The 20,090-nt window shown below is 34.9% G+C and overlaps 1 protein-coding gene across 1 annotated transcript in view; it reads right to left on the bottom strand.

Annotated features, from left to right (window-relative positions):
• Positions 1-20,090, bottom strand: part of HFM1 (helicase for meiosis 1) — a 72,205-nt gene that overhangs the window by 14,010 nt on the left and 38,105 nt on the right. The window contains exons 11-24 of the mRNA XM_029285721.1: positions 19,223-19,266; positions 19,030-19,131; positions 17,603-17,748; positions 15,280-15,374; positions 13,121-13,254; positions 10,484-10,531; positions 9,492-9,572; positions 8,112-8,203; positions 5,229-5,335; positions 3,746-3,793; positions 3,222-3,319; positions 2,562-2,693; positions 1,550-1,635; positions 149-232 (exon numbers count right to left, since the gene is read on the bottom strand). Of these exons, the coding sequence (XP_029141554.1) occupies positions 149-232; positions 1,550-1,635; positions 2,562-2,693; positions 3,222-3,319; positions 3,746-3,793; positions 5,229-5,335; positions 8,112-8,203; positions 9,492-9,572; positions 10,484-10,531; positions 13,121-13,254; positions 15,280-15,374; positions 17,603-17,748; positions 19,030-19,131; positions 19,223-19,266 (1,297 nt within the window). The remainder of the gene's footprint in view (positions 1-148; positions 233-1,549; positions 1,636-2,561; positions 2,694-3,221; positions 3,320-3,745; positions 3,794-5,228; positions 5,336-8,111; positions 8,204-9,491; positions 9,573-10,483; positions 10,532-13,120; positions 13,255-15,279; positions 15,375-17,602; positions 17,749-19,029; positions 19,132-19,222; positions 19,267-20,090) is intronic.

Genomic DNA, 20,090 nt, shown 5'->3' with positions numbered 1-20,090 from the left:
GCGTTGATCTCCAGGCCTCTGATCATTTTAGTTGCTCTTCTCTGAACTTTTTCCAAAGTCTCAACAGCTTTTTTAGGAAGGAGAGTTTCTTCTAAGTTTTCTTTTCAATTCAATTCTTTTGCAATGAGAACACAAAACAAAAATATACCTGCTCTATGTTAAGTTCATATTTTGGAAGATGTACTACTGATTCTTTAATTTGATTTCCAAAAGGAGGATGTCTGTTCAAAATCTGGAAATTTAAATTCAGATAGCATTCATATTAATTTAGAACATAGACCAGTATTTGCTTAACAGAGCACAAAAGCTATTCACAAAACATTGTTCTCCTAGCATTATATTGTTATCATTTTTCTTTAAATCAATCAAAATGGCAACAGTGCCATTTTGGGATAATTTATGCCAGTTTGTCTGTCTTCCTTATGGCACATCCACACAAACGTATACCATTGGATTGAAAATGCCTTGTCGAATGTTCATTAAAAATGTATCTCGATGCAGATTTCCCCTTATCCCCAGCCTATTACTGAAACAATTAACTCCAGATTTTTCCAAACCAGATGTGGAAATGCTGTTTTCAATCTTCTCCCAACACAAGCCTTGCATGATATATGGTATTTTGGCAGCATCTATATTGACGACATAGTTAGAAGCAGCAATCTGGTCAGGGAATGAAATCCAATAGTCTCTGCAATATAACTTGCCCAGCAGGAAACTCTAAGCACAATTCTCCAGCCTCATTAATGAGGCAGAGTAAAAACTAGCTATGTAAATAGAGCAAATATATTCTGATCTTTTATATCCCACCTTACGGGTTGGAGAACAGGACATTAAACTGGCTATCTGGATATGCCTTCAGGATGATCTAAATAAATTTCCCATATTCAACCAGCTACTTACTTTTTTTTTCTTACTTTCAGCTGCCATTTCCAATCCTCCCCCACCACCAATTGCAGTTACCCACTGTTTGAATTTATCAAATGAAATAAGAATGGTAAAAACTATGTGTACTACAGCTATAACAAATAATTACATTTTTGTTCAACTCTCCTATCAGTTACAAATAATTCTGCAATTCTGGCAGTCTGAATTCCTTTTTTGTTTTTCTCACCTCAGATACCTTACTATACTAGTATCTGGACTTGAAAAACTATGAATTCCTGGCAACAGAATATTTTGAAAATGCCGCTTATATCATTACTCAATACATTTTTTAAAAATACATAATCTCAGGAAGAATGAATCTAGTATAGTGTGAACAGAAAGTCTCTTGGGTTAAGGCATTTTTCTACCTCTCCTCCCTATAACAGACTTATCAAAAAATCTGGAGTAGTTTTTGAAAGTATAAGGAAAACAATGGAGAAAAAAGACCTCCCTTATTACCACTTCTGCAGATGGAAATACTCATTTCACTGGAAAAACAGTTGTGCATTCCTTCGAGATATTTATATGATTTATTTAGAAAACAACAGAATACAAATCAGATAACATGTGATCAAATGTAAAATAGTATATGTAACACACAACATAAAAATTTTAAAATAAGTACCAATTCAAGCTCTCTTGCATTTATATCTTCTATTTTTTTAAAGGAGGTCAGTCCTGCATTCATCATTGTGTTTGATAAAGTCATGCCTGTTGAAAACGGAAATATGCTAAAGATTAATTGATCAAATTGCATTTCCTCATAACTTATCTTTTTTTTTACTAGTAAGCAAATATAAAATATCATTTAAAGTAAGCATAATAATATCTACTCTGAAATATATTTTTAAATGGCCATCTTGTCAGGGTGCTGTGGCTGATGGTTTAAGGATGGTGAGGTTTGACTAGATTGCAGTTTGGGTGGTTTATCCCTGGAGGTATTTTAGACTGAAGGGCAGGGTAATAGGGAAAAAAGGGCAACAACAGCAGAGATTGTTGGCAAAGTCCAAAGCACCAACAATATCTAGCTGAGTGACTGAAGCAACGGTGTGGTGGTTCTCCATCCACTTAACTTGAGAAGTAGCTTAATGATCGCAACTGAAAGTGCTGGGATTGCAGTCATTGAGCAAAGCAGTCACAGTTACTAACTGCTTTGCTCAACAACCAATATTACAGTCCCAATTTTGGTTGTTAAGCAAGGATTACCTGTAATTATTTTAAATCTGATATTTAAAAATACAATAGAAAATCTAGGAATCATCCTCAATATTATTTTGCAGTTTGTACTTCTAATGTATAACATACTGCTGTACAAAATTCTCATCACTGTTGCCACTTCCTTTTATAAAGCTAAGCAGCATATTAATTAAACTAAGAAAGCTAAGAAATATGCATGGATTCTGAATATTTTCACAAGTGATATTTAATGTAATATGATGCACACTTCCCCCGCATTTCAATTTTCCTCAATATCTGGAGAGCTTTCTGCAATCTGAGGATGGAAAAAGAAAATAATTCTATCATACTATTTTTATGCTATGAGATTGAAATGATTGGACTTTACCCTAAATAGAAAAATAGTCAACTTTTGTACTGTATCCTAAGTTGTAAGGTAGAATAATTTTTATGGTACCTACCAATTTTTTCTAGCTGCTTGGATATATAGAGTGAATTTTCCCAAAGTCTACATCTGAAGCACTTTGCTAAAATCAAAGCATTTAATAATACAATAAAGTTGTTTTGACGGGTAGCCAGAAATTCAGATAACCCTACACAAGAAAAGAAACAAGTGTAAAAAACAGAAAGAGATAGAAAAAAAACATGCTAGGGTATATTATCATTATTACATTATATGGTTCATTGCATAGTAAGCCAGATGTTCAGACTGGATTTGACATTTTTGTCTACCTACTGAATTTTTTTCAAGGACCTGGAATAGGCAAATGTAGATATTTTATGGTATTACAGATATCGTCGTAGGATGTAAGCTTATTATTATTATTTAAAATACATTGCTTCTCTTTTTTACTTTTATAAATCACTCAGACTTATTAGAAAATGAATGACTCTAGAAATTGTAATTAGTGACAGACTCATTTAGTGACCATCTCCAGTTATGATGGTGATTACATAAATAACTTTGTGTCCAGTCTTTGCAGATCTGTAAAGCAAAGGAAAGCTGAACATTGTAAAATTGCACTGTTCAACTGAGTTGCCAGTTCCATTTTTGGTCACTAAACAAGAATTAGTTGTCCGCAAATATGTAATAAAAATAGTCATTTTAAATTTTACCATACATTTTGTAAGTCTTATGCCATTTCTAAAAATGTTTCCTATATCTTGCGTCAAGGTGAAATCTTGGATGGGAATGCATCCTAACTGTGCCTGAATAAGACTGAAAAAGAAGTTATAAATTATTGAAAACACCAATATGTAAATATCATAAACAGTAAATCCATTGATTTTTTAAAAAAACAAGCTCAATAGCAATAGCACTTCATAGTGCTTTACAGCCCTCTCTAAGCAGGTTACAGAGTCAGCATATTGCCCCCAACAATCTGGGTCCTCATTTTACCAACCCCAGAAGGATGGAAGGCTGAGTCAACCTTGAGCTGGTGAGACTTGAACTGCCAAACTGCTGGCAGCCAGCAGTCAGGAGAATAAGCCTGCAGTACTGCATTGTAACCGCTAAAGCCATCACGGCTCTAGATAAAATCTAGAGAGGATGGAGTATAAGAAAATACCATACAATAATTCATCAATAATCCTTATTACTATTTTAAAATAATAATAATAATAATATATTGCATAAAATAATTACCAGTTTACTTTCATTTCTCTTGTTTTTATTTTTCCTTCCATTGGATATCTGTACATAAAATATACACGTTTTTAATTTACGTGCTAAATAAGTGGCATTAATTTAGAACATAAAATAAGATGCATTTCCCATTATCAAAATGATATAGCGGTATCATACATATAAACAAGAGTTCAGTAAGATTTATTTAAGAACTATGTTACTATAGAGTTATAGTTTCAGAGCAGGGTTATTGGACTTGTGGCCCTCCAGATGCTCTTGAATTAATCTGTTCAGTTTTGGCCATGTGGACTTGAGATGGGGTTTGCCAATCTCTGGGAAAATAAAATTTCTCCATACTTTATGGCTTCAAATGTGCACATTTTAACATTGAAAGCTCCAAGAGGTGTCTCTCCCCACCCACTGATCCCAGTGAGCTCCACATTTTTTGAGAGCTCTCAAAAACAAGTAAAGAGATGTTTGGACATTTCCTGTGGTGAGTACAACTGGACGCCTAAGCTTACTCTTTCATAATACAATCAGCAGAGCAGGCTTGCTTATCTACTTTATTGCATCTCTAAGTCAGGTGCACTGTTTAAAATGTTCTGGCTCCTACTGGCCATAAGACCAAGCTATTATAATTTTTTGTGATTCTTTTGTTGAGCAATTTGTGTATAAAACTGTTCTTACTCATTCTGAGTTGGAAGCTGGATAGAAAGAATCTTTAGATGACAGATATATCATCTTGTAATGTTACCCAAAACAATTTTGTGGACTGGAGGAAGTCAGTTCATTGGGATGGGAAGAGAGTAACCATCATTGCCAATTGAACCTTCAGTGGTGTTGATCATAGTATCCTTCTGGACAATTTGTATGGGTTTGAAGGCACAGTATAACAGCATTTCTACCCCTTACTGAGTAGATAGGTCCCATTTTGTGTTGGAGACAATAGGTTGGTCCCTCCAGTATGAAGTATCCCAGAGCTCAGGGTTTTTTTTTAAATCTTATTTAATATTCATGCAAAGCTGCTGGGAGAGATTATCTTTCAGTTCACAGTGAGACGATATCAACATGTGAATGATACAAAGCTGCATTGTCTACCAAATAGGAGATCTGGTAGAAGTTATGACTTGGTGTTTGGAAACTTAGAAGGGGAGAAACAGGTTCAGACTCAATCCAAGCAAGTTTGGGTTAAAGCCTACTAATCCCAAACAAATACCATAACAGATTCTTGATGAGATTGTGTTTCCCCAAGAACAGCAGGTTTGCAATCTGGAAGTCCTTCTGAATTTGGGGCTCTTGTTGGAATAGCAGGTAAAGGACATGGCCAGGAAAGTCTTTGCCCAAGCATTGAAATTTCCAATATGAAATAGAATTAATTGTAAGTAGGACAGAATTGATATTAACTTAGCGCATAGGTTTTAAGCACATACACTATGCAGAAGACAAAAATGTTGCTATAATTAAAACTACTCCTTAGTCAAAAATAATTTTAAACTTGTACCTTATGTTCATCCACTTTTTATCTTTGTTCAAGGAATTCAGTACTTTTTTCTCATTTGTTCTTAACTTGATGTCTGAAAATTCACTGCAACCAGATATCAATACAACCTGCAATAGTTTCTTTCATTAATTTTGTTCTATTTTTGTTCTATTTATTTCAATATATATATAAAAATTATCTAATTACTTGGATGGAATTGAGAGAAATAGGTTCAGAATTATCTCTGGCAATTCAGTTTTAATAGTTCACAAGACTTGATGGAGGCATTATTTAGTTTGTTTTTATTTGTGGTTGTTATTTTTATATGATTATTTAGCTTATCCATATTTGTGTGAAAACAGAATGCATTGATCTTAGTAGAATTTACTTTTGAACAGACATACGGTACATTGGATAATGTTGTTTTTATTATCAAGCCTGGAAGAATAATCTATAGTTTTTCCTGGAATACAGCTGGACAGTAATATGCAGCAGCAGGAGGAAAAACAATACATTCATGTAATGTACTGAGTACTGAGAAATTTACGAACCAAATTTTGAGAATAAAATATATTGCTTACATTGCTGCTGTTGTTTTATTATTCATTTCTTAACTTTATCCGAATTGTAAGTATCAAGATACTACATATTGGGTACATTTAACAGAATCCCTACACAAGTATGTAACAACCTAAAAAACAAAGAATCTGCTTTTAAAAGTATCCCATGCATTTGAGCCAGGAGGTTAAACAAGCTCTGACAGCTACTGTTGTTCTATTATGAGTTGGAATAACTGTTCATGACCTCGCATTTATGATTTAAGTTGCTTAAATTATTGCTTTTAACTTTGTATACCCCCTAGAGTCACTGCAGTGAGATGGGAAGTCATTTTAAATTGTATAAATAAATAAAATTTGATTGGTCCATATTTACCATAATTGTACAGTAAGGATAAAACCTGGCTTTACATATTAATTTATCTCATTACTGCATTTCATTGAATACTTTTAATTTTTTTCTATAAACAGACTGACAAAATATGACTGACACTTCTGAAAATCAGGATAATATCATACAGCGACAGTTGGCAGAGCATCATCATAAACCCATGTTTATTTATGTAACATCAAATACATTTAAAATTAAATGGGAACTAAATTTCATTGATACATAATCCATTGCTACCATACAAATGCCAAAATTCACAGTTCAGTGAATATTGTTCAAATTCTCATGCACAGACAAAATTGCCAAATAATATCTCAATTGGTCTAATAATGGGGGGGGGGACCACTATAGACAAACAAGAAAAGCAATGAAAAATATTTGTCTGTTTTGTCAGAAAATGCTTTTCTATGTTATATATCACTAAAAAATAAAACAGTTTAAATATCCTGCTTACATTTATTGTTTCATGTATTGCTGTGGTTCTCAAATAATATGTTTCAGCACAAAAACTCTGTCATAAAAACAATTTAATGGCTTTTTCATATTTCTTTCATTAGGTTTTTAGTCCAAATATTATCCAAATACAGGGGAAATTATGTGTGACATTTCAAGGCAAAGTGAGATTTAATTGCTCCACAGGGTAAGTATTTCATGAGCAAATTGCCTAAGCAAAACAGATAACTTCTCCCAATTTTTTAGAAAATTAATTTTTCATTTAGAAATTGGGGGCAGATTGGGTTCATTTTGTCCAGATTGATATTAAAAATGGATTAGATTATTTATTCATTTATTTATTACAGTAACTGTGAGCAGCTAATAGCATATAAAAAGAGTAAAAAATAAACATAGGCAACAATACATTGACCTTACTGTAGATCCGTAACATCCACTTTAGCTAGTCTGTACTAAATACTGTACTAAAGCTGAACCACAATAAATGTACACAAATAATGTAAGTAATAAAAGCAAAAAGATGAAAAGTTGTATCCACTCAGTATTAGTTATTTATTTAAAGTCTAAAATGTTAAAGTCTAAAATGTAATAAGATTTGACATCTGCAGCAAGAATTTTAGAAAAAAATATTACAGTACTTTAATATGAAACCCAGGCTGGTCAGTAGTTAAGGCACCAGGATAGAATTCAAGAGACCATGAGGTCCAATCCCACCTTGGGCACAAATCCACCTGGGTTTCCTTGGGCCTATCACTCTCTTTCAGCCTTAGGAAGCAAGCAATTACAAACTTCTGAAATCTTGCCAGTGAGAAATAATAATTTGGTAATGTGGTGTAATGTAATGTGGTCTTCTTTAAATCAACGATCCCCAAACTTTATGGCTTGGTGGCCTGGTGGAGGGTAGAGGGGAATTGGGCTATGAGTGGTGGGCCAATGTGCATGCGCGTACACGCGCAGCTTGACTTGTGTGAGCGACAGGTTGGCGTTCACATGCATGCGTACACAGTTCAACTTGCACAAATTGAGCTGTGCGCACGTGTGCATGCGTGCCGGCCTGCCACTTGTGCAAGTTGAGCTGCATGTGCATTTGCCCACAGCTCGTAGGGCCTGGTTCCAAATAGGCCACAGCCCAGTAGTGTAGGGGGCTGGGGAGCCCTGCTTTAAATAGACCATTCTTGTGAGCCACAGAGAACTGGTAGTCCGGTTCCACAAATGTTATTTTCAAGTTGAACAGATTGTTTTCCAATAACTTTGCATTAGAGTTTAATGTCATTCCTGATAATTGTATATAACTGTACTATACAAATTCTTTTAGTAGCTTGCACAATAATTAATGAAGTACAAGTAATTTCTTCTCCAGCTCACAACTCTGATCACAGATCTAAGCCAAATGGCATGAATTATGCAAAGTTTCAATAAAAAGCAACTTTCAAAAATCTGAAACCGTAAATGAGTTTTCAGCTTTGTAAGAATATTAATTCTTCATATGAATAATAACATTACCAGTTCAGATAAAGTTACTGTTCCATTAATCATGAAACACTTTTTTACAGTATCAAATGCAATATAATACCAAGCCATCTGTCGTCCAGTTTCTGTAGAAAAAATAAATATATAAAACAATTAAATATTTTTAATAAGTGAAATATAAAAGGCAATTTTTTATAGTTGAATAATAGCTTTAAATTACATGAACACATATGTTAGGAAAACCCTTTTTTAATAGTAAGTTCTTCTTTGGAACCAATTATCTAAAGAAGTGGGAGGTTCCTCTTTACTGGATTGGCTAGACAGCCATCAGTTTGGGATGTTTCAATTTAGATTCTTGCATTGAGCACAAGATTTGGCTCAATGATCTAAAGGGAACTTCCAACTCTTATTATTTTGTGACATAGATTTTAACTCAAAGGACTTTGAATTATTTTTAGCTACTCATCTTTATAGAATAGGAACATATCAAAAATTAGATTTAACAACAAAATATGTTTTAATCTATTCACTGGCCTTCTAATTACAACATGTTCAGTATACCATTTCAAAGAGAAAATGTTATTACTATTTAAGACAAACATTCAAAAAAAATTCATGAGTTTTCCACACTCCCAGAACTGAGAACAATCCCACAGAACTTTGAGAAATATTGCTCCCATTATTTTTTTATTGGCCTTATAATCATGCTTTTCTACAAATCTGAAAAATATTGTAGTTTTCTTTTGGTTGTCCATTGGTTAATTTTCTGGTTGAATTCCATGATCCTCAGAAGAAATGTGAATATCAATGGGAGTTTTTCACAGGAAGATGAGTCTAGATACTACTCTTTCATACATATGTGACAGAGACTTAAAGTCTCAAGTTTCTGCAACCCTTACCAATTTTCCTAGCTCAATCTAGTAATTCATATATATCTTATCAAGAAGCTGCCCTTAATTTATGGAATGCTCTAAGAAAAGGAGGAACAAAGTTTGTAACTGGAATTGGTCACAGTTAACACTTTTCTGAGACCTGAGAGTTGCAGTGAGTAGTGCCATGATACCAGTAGGCAGAACCATGACACTATAAATGTGGCTAACATATTTTGTTCTGGTTTTATTTTTTATTGGATTTTTTAAAAAATACTGTTATGCCTGTTTTATGGCTGATATTACAATTTTCAGGTGTTTACTGAGAATGACAAAAACTACATTATCAAATTTCAGTCATTATGGAAAGAAACAAATGGATACATAACAGAGACTTGAGAGATGTACGAAGTCTTGCAATTGCAGATTGCCCCAGGGCACAGTTTTTATGAGAACAATGCAAGCCCCCCAAAAACATTTGAAATATTAAAAAAATAAAAAATAAATTCCAAACATTCAGATAATAGAGATTGTGTAATATTACCTGTGGTTTTGAAATAGAGATTATCATCCATTTTGATCAAATCAAGCGATGACAAATCATTCAAATTCTTCAAACACAGTTCTGTCCAAATTGAAGTGATAATTTTTGACAGGCAGGAAAAAATCGTTTTTGCAGATAGAAAAAGCAGAAGAACATTTATCTATCTGCTGTGAACAGGCAAACCCTGATTCAACTCAGGCAAGGCAAGCGTTTCTATTCCCCATATTCACTCACCCTATTTCCCAGACATAAAACCAACTCCTTAAATATCTATGTAATAGCTATGAACATGTGACCAAACAAGAAAAACAAGTTTACACTTGCCCAGATAAAATAAAGGGTTTTCCTGGTGAGTTTAAAATCTTAGCCTCACATAAAAGTAGGGAGTTGCGGAGAAGGTTCTTCTCAGATCCACCTTTGTTTGGGAAAAAGCTTTGTTTTGGGACAAAGGGAAACAGCATGGCTGAAAGGGAAGAAAGAAAGCTCTTCTGGGGAAAAACCAAAAAGGAAGATGCAAGAGGGAGAAGATGTAAGCAAGATAGACTGAAAATGACCTCATATTCCTAATGAGCTAGATCCCAAGAAAAGAAGGAAACTAAGCAATGCTGAAGTGGAAGGAAGCCCAATACCGTTAAAAGTACAACTGAACTTTGGGATTGGAAGTGAAAGTAGATATGGCTTGGAACCAAAACATCTTTGGGGGCAGAGAAATAGTTTTGCTTTATTCAGAAAGGCAGAGATTCTAGGTGAAGGGAAAAGAATTCTAGAGTTGGTGGTAAGAGCAGAGCTATCTGTCTCTGGGCTAAGGGGGAAAAAAACCCCCGCTTCATTGTGGTTCAATAATCTCTAAGGAATCAACAGGAGCTAAGAGGATAAACAAAAGAATTAGCAGAACTAGTACTAGGATGCGAAGCGAAATGAGCAAACAAATTTAAATATCAAACTAAAGCCTATTTAAATACGTTGTTCTTTGCGTTTTCAAGAAATCTGACCTTGTAATTTTGCTTCAATTCCATTTCTGTCAAGTCCAGCTGAAAACCCTTGATTAAAAGAATATATTTGATTATTAATACTTAATTTGTAAAAGAATAATGTGCAGCTCCTTTGTTATAGAAACCTATGCAAAGTTTTGCAATCAACAGATTTGTATATTAAGCACACAATTTATTATGGGACACAAAAGGATGTCTAAAGAGATTTATAAATTATTTATTAATTTTACCTTTAAAATTATCCAAGTTTAAACAAAAAAAACCCCCACATTATACAGTCTGGCTTTTATTTATTTAATCATTGTCATCAGCCACAAGTAAATTAAAAAAGTATGTATGTATGTATGTATGTATGTATGTATGTATCTCTTTTATACACATACACATGTACCCTCTCTTCTTGTGCAATTTCCAACTTCTGGAACAGATTTCCAGTACCTGCTGGTACATTGCTACACATATTGTTGTCCTTCCAATATAGAAGGAACAGTGGATAAGAAGACCTACACATCATACACTATGTTTTAGACTGTATCAACCCATAAATTCATGCTATAGTCCATAGGTGGTCAGCTAATGATCTAGATCAGAGGTGCCAAACTGCCAGCCCACGGGCCAGATGCGTCATGCCAAAACCACGCCCACCCCATTGCTGGCAATGGAAAAAAAGTCGTGAAACGTCGTGACACATCACATGACATTGCATGTTTGACACCCCTAATCTAGATATACCAGAAATTTCAAATTTTCCTTGAAACTGGCTTGTAGAACTAAAGTAACTGCTGCTTGTTGTTCTCACATATAACAATCTGTCATAGTGCTTCACCTTAGGAATTGAACACCCTCCTCTCAGAGCTCTGAATTTCTCCTTTCCTCCTTTAACATAAGCATCCTAATTGCACCTATAAATATTTGTTCATTATTCATGAAACAACAAAAGAATCTATTCTAGAAATAAAAATGGCTTAGAAAATAATATTCAGTTTTCATAGTTCAAAATGCTTTCAGCATTTGACATTTTCCCTATTTTCTATTTCTATTTTTTAAAAACTCAGTTTATTACAGAAAAAGCAAGACAGCATTCAAACATTAACATTTGTTCCATTATATTTGTGGTAACAAATATAGACCTTTTTTAAAAAAAAAATACTTATTTTTGTGAATAATTTTGCAGTGACTACTACAAAGATTTTATATGTGCTTTCATCTCTCTCTCTCACTTTCTCTCTTGCTCTTTCTCTCACACATACACACATATATACAAAATCAGTGTGAAAACAGATGTAGTGAAAGGTGCTAAATGTCCTAACTGTTATCATTTAAGGGCATTTCAAGAAAGTAAGTATTTCATTTACCACTTTTTCTCTCCCCCCTTTCTTTCACAGTTCTAAAAAGCAGCTGTTCCACATACAGAGAGATCCTACTGTGCTGAACACTGCAGAATGCCTTATGCTGTGGTGATGACAGCAAGAAGGATCAGTGAAGAAACAGAAATTCTGCCTTTGGGGAAAATAGATCTGCATTCACTTGATATAAAATAGTTTATGAATTTTAATGTTCTCATTTGATCCTCTATAAAAACAAGCTTATTTAGCTGAAAACTTTAGAAAAATTATACAGCATTCAAGAAAGTGAATTCATCTTTTTCAAAAGCAGGCAACCTAATACTTACTGTAGGGAACAAAATACTATCTGTATCACATTCCAATATGTTACTGACACTTTAATATTCTGAAATATTGCAGAGAAACAGTTATCAGACTTTTACAAAAGAAATTGCAATATGGATCTGCAATAAACCTGTTAGAAGTCTAAGTATCCTCAAGGCTATATATGGAACAAGAAGAAATAGGAGCTTCAGCTACAATATCCCAGACTAATTTTCTGTTTCCAAGTTCTCCGGTATAATTTTAACTTTCCATTTTGACTGCTTAAATCCAAGCATGCCATTTATAAGCTTGATAAAAATTCTAATTTGTAATCCAGGATGTTAACTTATCAAGCACTTTACAGACTATGAAATAGTAAGTAAGCAAAAGATACATCAAGATACAAAAGAGGTTCAGTGTTCATAAAAGATCTTGCCAAATCTAACTGTTTTGAATTACATAGCTACAGATAAGGTAAGGAAAATGTATATAACTTGACTGGGCTTTAGTAATTTTTCCCAACACTTTTACTAAGTGTTGGAGGCATCTGTATTTTCATCTGTGTAACAAAATAATATGTTGCATCTATGTGTATGCATATAAGTATGCATTGGAATGGACAAGGCAGGCTGTCCACTCTTTGCTCTTGGTCATATGATTAAGAAGAATGAGAGAGGGGGGTTTAGAATGGAGATGCTAAAAACTATCACCCAACTGAATCTCCCATAGGGATGCACTGGGGAACTTTTTTTTTCCTGGAAAGTTTTTCTCAGTTCCCAGCTTGCTCAAGAATGTTCAAGATGAACATAAGCAATAAGAGACTACATATTCTGATCGTCTAGACTTGTACTGAAAAGGAAAATGCATAAGAAATATCTTTAATGTTTTCTATAAATTATTTCTCAACAGAAAACTGTTTTATCATAAGAAATTATCACATCACTTTTTAATTGTCTATTTCAATTCACAAATTTTAAGTGCCACCTACCATAATAAGCTGGATTCTTCAAAGCTCTGATATAGAGGAAAGTTGATCTCACCCATTCTAAAGCTATGTTCACATCAGTGATGGTGTGAAGCACTATTTCAGCATTTAAGTGCTCAATTAGATGTTTGTGCAAACTAATATGAAAAGAGAGAGAAAATGAAAAAATAAGATACAAATTAAATGCATAGAATATATATTATTACCAACCCAGTTTATTCTTAAATAGACTAGAGAACTAGTGATTTGGAATCTAGTGCTGAACCCCTTAAATATAAATATTTAAAAGAATAATACATTTAATTAAGTAATATTAAATATTAAGATGTAAATAGTTGATTTCATTTCTTTATGGGAGAGCTTAAAGACATTTTTATGTCATCCAAAGGAAAAAACAACAAAACCTGACAGCCTTCAGCATAGGCCTACTACAGTCTGATTTCTTCTAAGGATCTTGAATTCTCTAACTGAAATTTTCAGACTCAGAAGCAAATCTTAAAATACCTCAAGTACACTGAACATTTTATTCAAATGATAGAAGCTTGAGACAGTAGTTCTAAGTATGAAATCAAATACGAAACAATCCAAGTTTAAAATTGGATTTGCCCTAGTTGCACTAATTACATCCGGGGTGTCAAACTCAATTTCATTGAGGGCTGCATCAGCATTGCGGTTGCCCTCGGGGGGCCGGGTGGGTGTGGCCTACTGGATGGGCGTGGATGGAGTGGGTGTGGCCTACTGGGTGGGCATGGCCCACATCGTTCGCGTCAAAGGTGCCTGTGGAGGCCTGGGCAGGAGTGGGACAGATCTGAGGGTCTCTGGCAGAAGGGGGTGGGACCGGGGCAAACGCCAAGGCATGGGGAATTTCTTCATTCCTCACAAAGGGTGACACCTCCCCAGCATGCACCCAGGGGGTGAGGCCAACGCGACAGGGGCTGGTTCCTCGCTGTTTCTGGACGGCCTTGTGGAGCTAAGACTGAATGCATTTCAGCATAGATGGCCACCACAAAATTGTACATTGGCTCCTGGCCGGCCTGGGCCAGGGCCAAGGCAGCCGAGGCCGTTCCCTCACTGTTTCCAGGATGGCTTTGCAGGCCACATGAAACCACTTTGCGGGCCGCATCCGGCCCCCAGGCCTTGTGTTTGACATGTCTGAATTACATATTCCAGCAGACAGGAATTCTGTTGACACCTCTTGAACTCATGGTAACTTTTAATAATGCTGATTATGGTATTTTGTTGGAGTTCCTGATGAAGCTGGAGGATGGAAATCCCGCTTTATTAGGTCTGAAATTTCTGTTCCCATTTCTCCAGGTGTTACCAAATGGTAGCCTGGGAAGGCTTAACTCATTGGGAATTAGCCTGTGGGGGGTCTACAAGTTCAAATCTCCAGGACCAGATGGTTTACATCTAAGGAGCTGGCAGATATGATCTCGGCCACTGAATGAAATATTTCAGGGCTCCTGGAGAATGGGGGAATTGTCAAAGGACTGTAAAAGAGCTGATGTGGATCCAATCTTCAAAAAAGGAGGGAAAGTGGGATACAGGAAACTACAAAGCAATAACTGGGAAAATCTCTCGGCGCTGTGAGGAGAGCGCCCCGCTGCCTGCTGAAACCGGGCAAACTGGGGGCTGGGTAGCATTGTGCTTCTTTTGGGATTCGTGCCACCCGGCTTAGCCTCTCGGTGCTGTGAGCAGAGCGCCCCGCTGCCTGCCGAAACCCCTCCCCCGGAGCCCATCAAGCCAGATATGTGAAGTAGGCAACGACCATTTGCTGGCCACTTCCAGGCGATGGTGCATTTCTTCATTCCTCACAAAGGGTGACACCTCCCCAGCATGCACCCAGGGGGCGGGGCTGACGTGGCAGGGGCTGGTTCCTCACTGTTTCCAGACGGAGCTAAGACTGAATGCATTTCAGCATAGATGGCCACCACAAAATTGTACATTGGCTCCCAGCTGGCCTGGGCCAGGGCCAAGGCAGAGGGGGCTATTCCCTCACTGTTTCCAGGATGGCTTCGTGGGCCACATGAAACCACTTCGCGGGGTGCATCCGGCCCCCGGGCCTTGTGTTTGACATGTCTGTCCTAGAGAAACATTTTTAGCAATAATCAAACAAATATGGACAGCATTTCTAGCTACATATTAAAAAAAATTTTAGTTACCTGCTTTCTATTGTATCTGCACCATTTAACATATGAACATACTTGTCTCTTGTACTTAGCCTTGTCATGATAACTGCTGTTGCTGTTGTATCAAACTGTGGAAAATATATATATACAATACACCTTTTCAAGCATAACAGGAAGTAAGCAAACTGAGGTCTTTGAGATTTGTAATTCTAAAAGCTTTAGGAAAGAAACTTCTTGTTGTTTTTATTATTATTAGTTAATTCAAGACACTATATGTTATTGAAAATCCCGATAGGGAATTTCTGAAATGAAAAGAGGTTATAAAATACTTTTACTTTAATTCAATTAAAGAAACACTTCACAAATAAAGTGATACTTCACCCTCTATTAAAATATTATAAATAAGTATAAAACCAGGACTCTCATATAAGAGATTTTTTATGATCAATAAGGAGGATGGCAATGCGTCCGAGGGATTGCGGGACTCCGCACCCCATGGCTGATTTCGTCCTGCCAGGGGACCCTAAATGGCTTGTGTTGTCCGGACACTTAAATGTAATTCATTTTAAGAAAATTATAATTGACAAGAATGTTTTGAATATTGTGGGGAAATTAAGCTCAAATAACAACTTTGAAAACAGGACTTATAGTGATTTAATAAAATAACTTTTCAAAAATACAATTGAAACATGCTGATTATAAAAAATATTATACACTGATGTTAATGTTATTTTTATAAATACTACAAAAATATTTATATTTAACTTTGTATGTATCGAAAGTATTAAGAATTGTATTCACTCAATGTTGGTAAAAGGAAAATACTATTGGAAGAAGAGAAGATCAAAAAAATGTATCACTAGTTAGTATGTTGACTATGGAATTGATTGTTGTTAAATATATGAATCGAGACAACACGTTGTTTAACAAGCTCTAAAGATTTTTATTGTAAAAATTTATATATACTCTACTCTACTCTAAAAATTTGAGTCCCAGGTACATTTATCTGTAAAAGAGGCATACTGACACACTGATCTCCAAGACAGAAAGTTTTTATTGAGTTCTAAGCTTTCGTTAGCCACTGCTAACATTGTCAAAGTGTAAGCTAACATTGTGTGTTTGCTCCAGTTGGTGGCCTCTCAGCCATGCTCGCCAAGTCAATCGCACCAATTTGCTGTCTCATCCTCGATCTCGTAGTCGGTTCAGTCCGTTCTCCCATCTCCTCAATCATCATGGGTTCCAGCTGTACAGGCATATCAGTTGATGTGTAGTCAGGATCTCTCATCTTTTTACCCTGAGTAATTACACGGGTGTTGACAGCGTGTTGGACCGTGATGGTGGGGGGAGTGACCATGTGGCAACATCAGATGGTCTGACGCTATATGACAGGCATGTTTGGCCGGCGGGGCAAGTGGCAGGAGGCAGAGCGGTGAGAGCTTGGCGGATGCTGGTCAATGCAATTGAGCTAAGATCAATACGTCCAATCACATGTGGGCGGCGGATTGATGGACCTATTACGCACTCAATGGCCAAATTACCAACACTTAAAGGGCTATAAAACAAAGTCTTTCCAATATTAGCTTACACTTTGACAATGTTGGCTAACAAAAGCTTAGTGCTCAATAAAACTTTCTGTCCCGGAGAAGGAATATGGGCTGAACACTGTTCTAATAATTTCTTCATAAACTCACAGAATGAACATTAAAAATATCAAGTTTTGGATTAGAAATAGAATTTATATAAAAATTACACAAAATGGTAAAGTTGCCAGCATTATACTTCATATACATTTTTCTTGCAGCCTTGCTTATCAGTTGCAAAAGTTAAAATATAAAATTAGAGCATTCTAGCTAGTGCTAACAAGCAAGTTCTTTTTTCCTACTGATGTTTTACAGATTAATTCAGAAACATTAAACCTTCAATTTTAAACTCTAGTAACAACCATAGATTTTCTCAGCTATATTATTTTTTCAACAATAGCTCTAATGTGCTAATAAAATGTTTGAAAATAAGATGGTGAAACATTCATTTACAACATAATTAATATATCAAATGTGAGATATAATTTGGTGTAGTATTAAGGCACTAGGTTAGAAACATTGAGATTGTGAGTTCTAATTTGGCCTTGGATACAAAGCCTGATGCATGACCTTGGGCCTGTCATACCCTCTCTGCCCTAAGAAGCAGGCAATGGCGAACCAATTCTGAAAGCTTGCCAAGAAAACTTCAGGGATTAATGCAGGTAGTTGCTAAGAGTTAGCAATGATTCCAAGGCACACACACACAAATTAATCATATCAAACGCCAAATTTTACTAATGTCATATAAAAGTTGCTTTAAGATAAATTAATCTTACTTGAGGTCTTCCTGCTCTCCCAATCATTTGCAAAATATCAGTTTCACTGTACTCTTGAAACATTCCTCCAGCATAATGCATTGTTGATTTTATAACTACCAGGTGTGCTGGTAAATTTACTCCCATGGCAAGTGTACTAGTAGTAACTGCAAAAATCAAATATTAAAATGTTACAAGAGATGAGTTTTAAAAAACTGAATGTTTTTATAATGTACCAGACTTTCTCCCTTTCAATACAATGAAGTGAGAAAAAAAGTTTTAAGCTTACTTTTTCAATTCTCTATCATAACATTATATATTATATTTTGCTGATACAACCCCTATTATTTCAATGCAGTATAATCAAATACTGTGTCAAATTGTAGCAGGTTATTTCATTTTGCATATATCATATGTAGCAACAGTGTAAGTATATATGGCACATATATCTAAAAGGCTGGAAAGTGGAGATATCTGTAGCTCACAATTAAAATTTTGAGATATTGATGTGTGCTGAACTTGGTTTCTTCTTCCAATGTTTCATTACCAAAGTAGCTAATATCATCAGTGCTCTGAACAAGGTAGAAGAGTTTACACATATAAAATTTAACAAACACATTTGCTGGGGTCAAAAAACTGATAATGTTACTAGTTTGGTAATGAAATATCTATAAGAAGTTAATTAGTGAAACTGAAATTCAGAAAATCTGCAACAAAATAGGAATTTGACTCCAAGCCCTCTTCTTCATGTCCATAACCATGATTACTTTTCCATGCTGTGCTGCCTTTGTATTTAGATAACTTTGAATAGCAATTTTTTAAAAAAATAATTATTAATTTACCAACAGGCCCTCCCAGAAATCCAGAAACCAGAGTTTTCCAGAGTTATAATAAAAATTAAAAATGACAGCACATAAATATAAAAGTGCAAAAAACAGAACATCTCATCATGATATTTAATTTCAATATTATTAAGTGAAAAAGGGATAAACACCTATTCTAAGTCTTACCTTTGAAAGTTAGTTGCAAGCCAAATTGCCCTTCTGTTCCCATACCACATTTATAAACTATCATAACAAATTCCATTTTTACAAGTTAATGTTTTTTAAGATTATCCTAGTTTTAAAAAATGAACTTCCAAGCTCAAATTATCCTACTTTAGATATATTATGTGGACATCTAGTTTTCTGGAGAAAACTTTACTGCTGGGGAAAGTGGAAGGAAAGAGAAGATGACCAGCAGCAAGAAAGTTACAACAGTGAGGAGTGCATTGTTGGGGAGAGCTGAAAGGAACAAATTGTCATGAAGAAATTCTATCCTGAAAGTCAACATTGATGTGATAGCACATAATTAATCAATTAACTAATCAATCATTCAATAACAGGTTGACTGTTAACTTTTTAAAGAAATTAAGTATCAAAATTATTTTTATTCTGAAATGTACTCACAAAGAACTGGTATATCTCCCATATTAAAAGCTGTTTCAATTGTTTTTCTATCAGACATTTCTACTCCAGCATGATGATAAGCAACTCCACAAATTAAGAGATCTACAAATGAAATTCAAACTTGAAATATTGTTGATTTTTTCCCCTTATACATAAATAATTATAGTTTCTCCAATTAGCATAACTTACATACCCCTAAGCTTGGCTTCTTTTATTAAATTTGCAGATCTTTGTAATCTTCAGGGAGAGAACAAGAAAATATGGCAGTTGCAATAAGTCCTTAAATAAGTACAAAAAATTAATAGTTTTTTTTTTTTGAAAGATCACTCTGTTTGATTTCATCATGATAAACTTCAGATTGGACAGGGATGAAAAACAGGAGAAGCCCATTTATCACCTGATAAGGCTAAAAGGTTTTCACCCATTTCATGACAGCAATAAATAAACTCTTTTAGTTCAGAAAATTTCCATTTTTAAAAAACTGTTCTCATTAAAAATTATTCTCATACCAGCACTTGTCTTCCTTCTTCAATGAATGCATACTTTCTCTCCAGGCTTGGAGATCTGGCTGTGCCATAGAACCTATGCAATGGTTTTGTTGAATGTTGTTGGCTTTACTATTCCTTGGTTGTGAATTGTGTTATATAAATTTTACATGGTTTTATATTATTTTATATTTTTATACTGTATTCTTTTTTGTTTTGGTTTTAATTGTAAGCTACACAAAACCATATATTTGAGATGGGCAACTATAAAATTGAAATAACAAATAAATATTTTTACTGTACTCATACAGAGAAAGATCTATATATATGCAATTAAAGCAGTAAAATTACTGCTTCAAGAAATTGACTGAAAATCACTCCTCTCCTTTCTTTCCTCTCATCCCTCTTCAGATACAATTCAGGGGTAATGTCCGAACAACTCCTCTCTCCAAATTTCCCTATCTGTATTATATACAATAAGATTAATTTTCTCTTACATTAATACTTCTATTTATCTAACCTTCTCAGTATATACGTCTATAAATATGTATACAACCTCCAGTTATTCAATACTAT

Source organism: Protobothrops mucrosquamatus, unplaced genomic scaffold, assembly GCF_001527695.2.
Source record: "Protobothrops mucrosquamatus isolate PMUCROS unplaced genomic scaffold, P.Mucros_1.0 scaffold2118, whole genome shotgun sequence".
Taxonomy (NCBI): Eukaryota; Metazoa; Chordata; class Lepidosauria; order Squamata; family Viperidae; genus Protobothrops; species Protobothrops mucrosquamatus.
This window is presented reverse-complemented; position numbering and strand designations above follow the sequence as displayed.